Raw genomic sequence first — 10562 nt, 5'->3', positions numbered from 1 at the left:
GTTTACTCAAGTATAAAATGGGGATGAAAATAATACCTACCTTAGAGTGTTGTTTTGAGGATTAAGTGAGATCTGTTGGTAAAGCCCTTAGCACGGTGCCTGGCACCCGGTAAGCATTTGATTGATGCATGCTCAAAAATTAAGAAAGGCTGTATCCGTTTGCACTCACGTCAGCAGATTCTGAGACTGTCACTCTTTACTCTTTCCAACATTGAATATTGTGTTTTTAAATATTTTTGCAAATATTATAGGCAAAAAAGAATGGCATCTCATGGTTTTAAGTCAACATGTCCTTTCAAGCCAACAGTTTTGCTAGTAAAATGGCTGTGCCTTGCTGCCCCATGCCACATACGCCAGAAAGAAAGCAGCTCTTTGGTGCTCCTCTCTCTTCCTGTCACAGCTTGTTTGGCGGGCAGGGGTTTCTGAGGAGGGAGCCCCCGACATGGGGGTTACATTGTGCAAGGCCCAGACAACTAAACTGCAGGTATTTTTCACAGCACCTTCAGGTCTCGCTCGTCCAATGGGAGGACGTGGGGCCCAACTCTCCCCAGCCAACCCAGGTGGCTGCCTCTGCCTCGAACGTTTCCCAGTGACGTAGAACCCTGCAGGCCCAGAGGCCCCTCCACACTTCCTGTGTAGGGTTCAGAAACCCGCCTCCCCTCCCAGCCTTAGGTGCCTGCTTTGGAAAATGGTGAGTCTCCCTCTTACAAAGCCCCCTTCTTCATCCCAGCATTGGGAGCAATGGCCCCAGGGTCCTCATCTCCATCAGGGGTTTTGAAAAAGTCCTCTGGCTTCTTTTTCAGAAGTTATAAGCCAACTGGCCTCCGCCATCTTAGGTAGAGTGAGTGTCCGGTGAGGGAAGGATGCAGTCGGGGAATCTCTGGAGAGTTCTGGGACTCTGCCTCTTATCAGGTGAGTAGGATGGAATGAAAAGGGGGGTGTTTCTCCAGACCATAGAAGGCTCACAGCCTAACCTGGTGCTGCCCAGTGGTACCAAGGAACCTCATTTACTAGAAAATATAAAGTGTTTGTGCAATGTTAGCATAGGGAACCAGGGCTGGAGGCTAGTGTGTGCCCAGGAGACCTTTCAGAGAACAGCCAAAGGAAAGCAGTTGGGATGATCATATCTACTGAAAGCAAGGCAGTCTTTGTGCCTCTGAGAACAAGCTCATTCTGTCAATGAACAACCGAGCCCTTAAGAACTAACACAGAAGAGATTAGAAGAGTTAACCTTCACTTTTTGTTGTGAGGAGACTAGACAGTTGAACCCAAACTCTGCACAGGGTATACAGCAAGCTTAGTATCTGAGACAATGAAACACCTCATAATTTTCAGTCTTCTTCAGTTGATCAAGAGCTTTCAATTACTTTAGTCCTTTTTGAAGCAAGGTGGAATATAAATTGATAAATAACCAAGAGCATTTCCATATCTCATAACAGACAAAGAAGATTCTTTTAAAGGTTTCCGTTTATTGAGTGTCAGATACCGTGTTAAAAAAATCTTTACACGTGTTAACTAATTTAATCCTTACCTCCACCTTGGAAGGTAAACGTTATATGTATCCCCTATTTTACAGATGAAGAAACTAATACTCAAAGAAGCTCAATAACTTGTTTAGAACCACAGAGTTAGTAAGTGCTGAAGCTGATCTGGGAACTCAGGACTGCCTACAGGCCTGTGCTCTTAAAGATAGCATGACATGAGGCCAGACAGCTCACCAGGGTTTTATTTCAGAGACCTAGAAACTGCTATCACAGCTGGGGCTCCCATCTCAGAGCTACAGCCATGGCTTCTCTACTTCCTGCTTCATCTTGGGTTTCTCAAGCTTGAATGTGCACACAAATCACGGGGGGATCTTGTTAAATTGCAACTTCTGCTTCAGTGGGTCTGGAGTGGGACTGCGATTCTGCCTTTCTAATAAGCTCTCTGGCTTATTCGTCTGCTACTGGTCCAGGAAACACATTTGGAGTGTCAAGGGGCAGAGTGTGACTCCTTCAAGGAATTGGCTTAGAGGCCTATAGTATAAACTATGCTCTGCAGAGTGAGAGAGAGAGAGAGAGAGAATACCAAAGACCCAAGCACCTCTAGAGATTTGGCATCATGACAATATGCCCAGTCTGCTCTGGTTAGGCAGGTGCGGGCAGCAGGCAGTTGGGAGGGGTGTCTCACCCAGTATAGAGGCTGTTAATAAAAGAGGTACACATGAAACTTTAAGGCAGGACTTCCCTGGTGGTGCAGTGGTTAAGAATCCTCCTGCCAATGCAGGGGACATGGGTTCGATCCCTGGTCCGGGAGGATCCCACATTCAGCAGAGCAACTAAGTCCGTGTGCCACAGCTACTGAGTCTACGTGCCACAACTACTGAAGCCCGTGTACCTAGAGCCCGTGCTCCGCAACAAGAGAAGGCACCACAATGAGAAGCCCGCCCACCGCAACGAAGGGTAGCCCCCACTCGCCACAACTAGAGAACTCCCACGCGCAGCAACGAAGACCCAACGAAGCCAAAAATAAAATGAATTAATTTTTTTAAAAAAACAAAAACTTTAAGGCAATGTCAGGGAAACTGGTTTTTATAAAGAATCCAAATTACTGCTAAGTGCGGGGACTCTGGAGGGCCCAGTGGAAATATGATGGGACTCTTCAATGCACAGGCTCTAGTTGATGAATAATTGGTTTCAAATATTTCCATCTCTTTCTCAAGTAGGAAACAAATGGACAAACCGAACCATCAGACAAGCAGGAGTCAGAGATGGAACAAGAATCTCAGTCTTTGTACCTAACCCAGAGCTTGTTTTTCTTCCACAGTCAGAGATTTCTTTTCAAAATTGTGGCTGGGCTGCAAACTTCTTTTGCTGTTTCTCCAGTCTCCCCAGATGTACCCTCAACATTTCCTAACTTCTGTTTGCCAAGTGTTGTGTGTTCATGTTTAATGCTGGATGCTTTCTTCTTCTGTTTCATCCTGAATTGACCAGGAACCCGTGGTCAGTACGCAGCAGTCTTTGTCACTTATCTGGGTTATAGGAATAACTGTGATCCAGCAGTGAGTGGAAAGGACCTTAGATCTTCAGAAATGGGCAGACTAGGCCGTAGAACTTTTTCTGCTTGGAATCTCAGGCACTCACAACATTTACTAACTCTTTTTTTCTTATTTATTTTCTAGTTGGCGCTTGGGCAGAAGAAGGTGAGATATGCTTTCTTTCCTCGTTATGAAATCAGCCCAGTGTGTTTTGTATTTATGAGTGGAGTTTTCACTAGACCTCCCACAGAGCTCCCACAGATACCAATAAAAGAGGTTTCTATCATCTTCTCCTTTGCCTTTTCTTCATAAGTCTAGAGATAGTTCTAGCCAAGAAGAGGAATGCAAAAGAGATCATAGGAAATAATGAGTCTTAACTATTCAAAAGAAAAAAATTGAGACAACTAAAAAAGTGCAAACAGTTTTCATTTGTTTGCATTTCATATTTGATGGGAGATTTTTGTAGAGGGTTTGTGGCTTGAATGCCTGCATGGAGATGCACTGAATAAGCCTCTGGGGCGGCATTTGAGTGCACATTCAGAATTACATGTCCAAATACTTTGAATGTATGTGCATATGTGTTCATGTGTGCACATACATATAAGTGTGCCTGCCCTGGACTTACTTTCTCAGTCATTGCAGAGAGTCAAGAATGTCCCAATATTGGAAGGCTTTCTAGTCAGTCAGCTCCTCCAAATTGAGTGAACCAATTTTGTGTTTAAAGGCAGCCACTGGGCCAGTCTCCATTCCATTACACTGCCTAATTTGTAGTGTCCTTTGGATACTCTTTTTAATATATCATGGAGAATGTGTTAATGTTACATTATTGACAGATGGGATATGTCAAAAGCACTGATATGCTTCAGAATAACTCACCTCTTCCACATGTTATTGGCCATTTAGGGTTGATTTTGTTTATCATTTAATTTATGCCCAATACAGATCTTCTTCTTTCCCCAGCTTTATTGGAAGATAGTTGACATATAACATGGGGTGAGTTTAAGGCATACAATGTAATGATTTCATAAATATATTTTTTATATTTATATACCAAATATATATATTATATTCAAAATGATTACTTAGAACACTGTTTTATAAATAATTAGCTACCAGTTGTTTAATGTAGGATCCTAAACAGCTTTTCGTATACAGCCATGGGGAATTTGAATATCCATTGTTTTCTAAAGGTTGAGGGAAGAGTCCTAACCCATGGCAGCAGGGTCTGATCTTAGAAGCTGATAGGAGTATTGCTAATAGTTTCTTATCATTTCCTTTTCAGATTTTGAAGAAACTGGTAAGAGGATTTTCACTCTGTACAACTTCCTTTCAAATGTGGAACAAAATGGTCATAGAAGACAATCATAGTAATAAATACTAAGAACCAGAACTATTAGAGGGAAAATACAATTATCTTTCAATGAGATGTGCCTAGGTTTGTTGCTAACTGTCAAGTCTGATTATAGCTGAGAGTGATGTGTATCCCTGAGCATCCATTCAGGAAAGAATACACATGTGGGTGTTGGAGCCACCATAAGTTTTTGTGTAAATCATGAATTCATTGAAAGCAGAGATGGCGTCTTATTTACCTGGCCCAGTTCCTGGCACATAGTAGGTGCTCAATGAATATTTTTTGAATGAATAAATGATCATACACGTGAATGCATCACTAGTTCCTTCCCCTCAAGAAGCTGATGATCTTGGGAATTCCCTGGCAGTCCAGTGGTTAGGACTCCATGCTTTCACTGCGGAGGGCCCAGTTTCAATCCCTGGTTGGGGAACTAAGATCCCTCAAGACAGGTGGTATGGTCGTAAAAAAAAGCTGATGGTCTTATTTGAACGACAAATAATTGATAATATAGTCTATTGCATGTTATGGGTAGATACAGAATAAAATATAAAGAGAAGAGTGGTCAACTCTACAGAGGATGGTTGGGGAAAGCTCCCCAGAGGAGGTGATTCTTGAGCTGAGTTTTAAAGGGTGTGCTTATATTTTAAGGAAGAATATCTCAGGCAGAGGAGAAGGCCATGTAGTGTGAGGTTAAGAGTCTAACTCTGAATCTAGACAGTCATATCTGAATCCTGGCTCAACTTCTTATTTGCTGAGTGTCTTTGAATAATTTACTTAACTTCTCTGTGCCATAGCATCATTACATGGGAAATGGAGATAATAATGATACCTAGCTTGTAGGGTTGTTATGAGGACTGAATGAGTAATTTACTTAGAACATTATCTGACGTATAGAAAGCAGGGGGTGGATTTTATCATTATATGGGAAGTATGCAGACTAATTAATATGCATTAAAGTTTATTGAGCATGTGTGTTCTATGTACTGCCCTTAATATTTTACCTGAATTTCCTCATATAGTTCTCCTAACATCCCTATTCTACAGGTAAGAAAACCAAGGCTTAGAAAATAAATATATAGTCCAATCAGAGAGAGAAATATAAATGCAGATTTAGCTGATGCTGAAGCTCATCTTTTTAATCATTATGAATGTGTATAAAATTTTTGTGAGCATAGACATCTAGGCCCTTGTATGAGAATGTGTTGGTCTGATCTCTACTACTGCATTTGTGCCAAAAGGAGTTGTGAGCAATTTCCTTTACATTGCTTTTCCAAACAAACACACCAATCAGAGTGAAACTTCTATTTACTTCTAAATTATTTTATTTATGATTTCTAGTTTAATATTTCTAAGAAATATCAGGGCTGAAAAATTATTCCCAAATCAAAATATTATAGACCATCTATTGTCATTATACTCAACTCCTAATTATTAGCAGATAGATACACCTGGAGAATGACTTGTTTACATTCCGTATGATCTCAGCTGGAGGGCTGACTGAGCAACTGGGGCAGAACTCTGTTCTGTTCTCCATTAGCAGGACCCCCAGAAGGAAAGGAAGAAAGTAACTAACACTTTTCTTGAGCATCTGCTATGCACCATCCATTTTCACCTTCATAATCCATTTAATTCTCACGAATACCCTGTGAAGTGGATGTTTTATCTCCGTTTCCCAGATGAAGAAACTGAAGCTCAGAGAAGTTAAATGATTTTCCCTTGGTCACACAGCCTAAAGCAAATCTGGGATTCAAACACAGCGCTACTGACTCAGCCCAGTGCTCTGTCCCCAACAGCACACTGTAGCAAAACACCCCCAACAGAGAGAGGGCTGTCTCTGAGCACCACTCTCCACTCTTCCAGCTGTCATATACAGGCTCAAGCATAGCCTAGTGCCACCCAGTGTCCCAGCCACAAGTTTTCCAAGAAATGAAGGTGCTCCCCAGCCCACTTCCCAGGGCAAAATTGCCTACTGTGGGGAATTTGGCTGGATCCCCAAATTATACTAGTGGATTTCAGTTGTCCACACCAATAGTTCTAACAAAAATAATTGAGAGTTGATTGCACTCAGATATAATTTAAAATAAAGTCACATTTTATTAGAATAACTATTTCCTTAAAATGTGCATAGTGCTTCACATAATTTAAGGGCAATAACAGAAAAGTGGGATGGAATAAGAAGAAAGATATTTGATCTCTGCTACGAGAGTTTCTGTTAGTTATAAGTAAGAACTTCTGAATAACGAAAAACAGGTAAGCCCAAGAATCAGTGATTCAAACATATGAAGGTCTTTAGCTCTGAGAAGACCCTTTCATATCTATCTGGAATATGGTTCTTGCTAATGCAAGAGAATAAGCTTGAAGACGACTGGAATTTTTCAGCTTTAGGCTTTTAAGGCTTTCTGAGCTTTAGTGGATCTAAATCTAGAAGCACATGCTGGTATATTCTCAGTTTGATGTATCTGAGTTGTGTCTATGAGCATATCTCATAGGACAAATACATACCTCACCTTCAAGACTTGGAGCTCCCTAAAGAACGGGCCCTCTTTGGGAATTCTTGGGGATAGTATCTAGTTCCACTTGAAATTTTTCACCTACAATTTAAACTTAAACCAAGGTTATTTTCTTACCATTCCTTCCTTTTTTCATTTTCAGATGAAGTTACACAAACACAAACACTGAAATGTAAGTTTATCAGTCTTTTATATCTGCCCTATCTGATGATGCAAGTCAGTGGTTGGGAAGAAGGAACTGATTGAGAGAGATTAACCCCAAGAACTGAGGTCCTCCCAACCTCATATTTCTAACTCCCATTTTAGAAACATTACAAATAAGGACTGTTGTAGATTTTCTTTACTTCCAAGTCCCCATGTCCATGCCTAAACTCTGAAGTCACCTTCAAAAGGTTCTCTAGGGCCCCTTCTCCTACATATCTCCTCTTTCATACCCCCTAGCCAGCAGAGTTCCCTTTTGACAAGAAAATCTAAGATCCAGGATGTCAGAGCGCTTTCCGCATTTGGATGGTTCTTCTGCTACTAATTTGCCTTAAATATTACTGGGTTCTCCCCTTAATTTCCCTTCTCTTTTCTCCCATTCCCCAGCATATAAAGTCTCCATCTCTGGAAACAATGTAGAGCTGACATGCCCTGAGGATATTGCATCTGAGGAAGTAACTTGGAAAAAAGATGGTATAGAAATGCCCCATGTTTATGACAAACCACTGTTACTGCAGGATTTTTCAGAAATAGAGAACAGCGGTTATTATACCTGCTCAAAGGACGAGAATCATAAGCTCTACCTGAAAGCAAGAGGTAATATAGATCTTCAGAGCAAGCACTATTAGACTCTCTAGGGAGGACCATTTCTAAAGGGCATTCTCAATATTTCCCCTAACCCAACTCACAGTCTCTTGGCATCTTTGTGCTTCTCCGACACTCAATCCGGGACTGTCTGGGGCCACACAGCATCAGTGTTTTCTGAAATATAGATTAAACACCAATATGGGGCTGTCTGGGTAACCTCAGTCAGCTCTAGATCTAAAACTACAATGTCCCAAGAGACAAGATTGGGTCCTTTGCATTATATCATGTCCAGAATTACGGGACACCAATATTAGTTTATCTGATGCTTTATCCAGAGAGGAATTCTTCAGGATTTACAAAAAGGACTCAAAGCCACTCTACTAAAATGTCATAAACTAAGGCATAATAATAAGCAATAATGATAGCTAACAATCATTGAGTGCTTATTAAGTTTTAAGCACTATACCAAATACTTGCCAGGGCTTTTCACACAATCCTCTTAACCACCATATGGGTTGAGTGCTATCTTACTCCCATTTTATAGATGAGGAAACAGAGGTTTTGTGAGTTGAACACACATTTCACAACTTTCACAGCTAGTGAGTAGCATGGCTGGGACTTGAACCCAGGACTCTCTGACTGCAGAACCTCTACCCATACACACCACAGTTTGCTTGTTGTTATAAACGTGTTGAAAGGGGGCAGGGGGTGTCTGACCATGGCAGCCATGTGAGTATTAAAGGGAGAACGACCTTCATTTTTTCCTTCCTCATCTCCAGTGTCCTGTGTCTTCCTTTCTGGGTGATTTCTCTTCTTCTCTCCACACTCCCCGCCCCACAGTGTGTGAGAACTGCGTGGAGGCAGATCTGATGGTGGTGGCCACAATCATCGTAGTGGACGTCTGCGTCACTTTGGGCTTGCTGCTGCTGGTGTATTACTGGAGCAAGAGCAGAAAGGCCAAGGCCATGCCTGTGACGAGAGGAGCGGGTGCTGGCAGCAGGCCCAGGGGTAAGACCATGGAGGAGATTCCCGCCAAGGGGGGATGTCCAGCCCAGGCCAGGATGGGCTGGCAAGTCCAGGGCTAGGTCAAGACAGCTTCTCTAGAACATTCACCAGTGTGGCCAAGATCTTGACAGAGAGTGTCCCATTTCAGATCACTCCTGTCCTCTCCACCCTTGAAAAACGCAAAAACGTTTACTACCAGGATGGGCTTCTTCAAGTGCCTGTCAGTGTTCTGGAGTAATCAGACTGCACCCCTCAATCTTTGGGGAGACTTTGGAACATGAGTTCCTGCCTTTTCCTTGCCCTCCCGACTCCAACCTGTGGGAAAGGAAACAGTGGAAGGACCTTTAGCTGAGGTCACAAATGATAAGGACAGTGTGGGGTCATTAGAGATGGGATGAAAGAAAGCAAAGAGAAAGGGCAGCTGAAATAGAAAAAAGAAATAGAGGGGAGTTCGCCCTCCTTGATCTGGGTCTCATTCTCACAAGATTGGTGTTTCCTCATGGAAATGAATCCTTTTCCCTTCCCTCCTCTGCAGGACAAAACAGGCAGAGGCCACCACCTGTACCCAACCCAGACTATGAGGTAACAAGGGATAAAGTGGGGGGAGGGGTCTTTCTAGGAGAGAAGGGGACAGATGGGACTGTGCATCTGGCCCATCAGACACTTCAAATCCCCTCCCTCAGGGCTCCAGGACAACCCACCACGTGCCCGCCTCTGCATCCATCATGGTAGAATGGGGCCATCTCAAAGGCTGCAGGGTTTCCACAACCACAGGTGGTGGGGTTGAGGTGCTGCTCCTATTTCTCTGGCTTATTCATTAGCTGGGCGACAGCCATGGGGAATACCATACACCTAGACTCTAGCATGATAAACTCATGACTGATGTTCCACCGGCATGCACCTACCAGTTGTTAGAATATGAAAATATTTCACTGGTGAATAGCCCCAAGCTTCCACCATCCTCCATCCCCAGCACACACACTGCCAGACGTCACAGCCCCTCCCCCACTGGACCACCTCTAGATTGGGCAACTGAAGAGTTACTGCCTGGCATAGCAGAGAACCACCAGGATTGTTCTGATTGTTCGGTGTATGTGCACTACCAATTGTTAAATATTTTGAATATCACACCTGGACAAACTCAACAAATATTTATTGAGCACCAGTCAAGAGCGTGCTGTTCACTTTCGCAAGAGTGACTTCATTTAATTCTGAGAAAAGCCCCGAGAGTTGGGTCTTTAGTTTTCCATTTTTGAGATGGGAAAACTGAGGCTCACAGGAGGTGACCAGATCAAAGCTCTTACCAGTTGAGCCTGCCTCCTGACCCCTGGTCTAAGGTTCTTCAGAGGCCCTTCTTTCTCAGGAGTGACCTCCTCCCACCCTGCTGACCACCCCCTCTCTATTCCACCCCTAGCCCATCCGGAAAGGCCAGCGGGACCTGTATGCTGGCCTAAATCAGAGAGGCATCTGACAGCTCCTGAAGACACTGTCTCCCACTGACCCAGGTCTGGCTCCTCTCCAGGACTGCTACTCCCTGTTCCCTGGGCAAATCTTGGACACCACAGGAGAACTGTTCCTCTGCCTTGTGGGGGACTCACACTCTCAGCCTTGTCCCCAGCGGCCTCCTTCCTGCCTTCTCTCCTGGCCCCCATCCAAGGATATTGCTGCCTCATTATCCTTTGAAACATCATCACTACTCACCCCTCACACCTGGCCTGCCCTCTTATCAGGATATTTATTTCTGTTCTTCACACACCCCCATTCCTTCCTGCCCTGTTGGCTGTTAACTTCTCCCTTTGGCTCCCTCCTTCTCCTGCATAGAAGTTGCCCCATCCCTAACTATTCCATCTACATTTCCTTGTTTCTAGCTCTCTCTTTGGCGACCCTCTGT

The 10562-nt window shown here is 43.4% G+C and overlaps 1 protein-coding gene across 1 annotated transcript; it reads left to right on the top strand.

Moving 5' to 3' along the window:
- The first annotated feature begins 863 nt into the window (after positions 1–863).
- On the top strand, positions 864–10173 carry LOC133099151 (T-cell surface glycoprotein CD3 epsilon chain). The gene is made up of 8 exons (XM_061202633.1): positions 864–912; positions 3161–3181; positions 4299–4313; positions 7020–7049; positions 7466–7675; positions 8507–8674; positions 9207–9253; positions 10086–10173. The coding sequence occupies exons 1-8, from the start codon at positions 864–866 to the stop codon at positions 10140–10142; spliced, it is 597 nt and encodes a 198-aa protein (XP_061058616.1). The 3' UTR covers positions 10143–10173.
- Positions 10174–10562: the final 389 nt, after the last annotated feature.

This window comes from Eubalaena glacialis, chromosome 10 (assembly GCF_028564815.1).
Source record: "Eubalaena glacialis isolate mEubGla1 chromosome 10, mEubGla1.1.hap2.+ XY, whole genome shotgun sequence".
In the NCBI taxonomy this organism is placed as follows: domain Eukaryota; kingdom Metazoa; phylum Chordata; class Mammalia; order Artiodactyla; family Balaenidae; genus Eubalaena; species Eubalaena glacialis.
The sequence above is the reverse complement of the archived record's forward strand: the minus strand, read 5'-3'. Positions and strand labels throughout refer to the sequence as shown.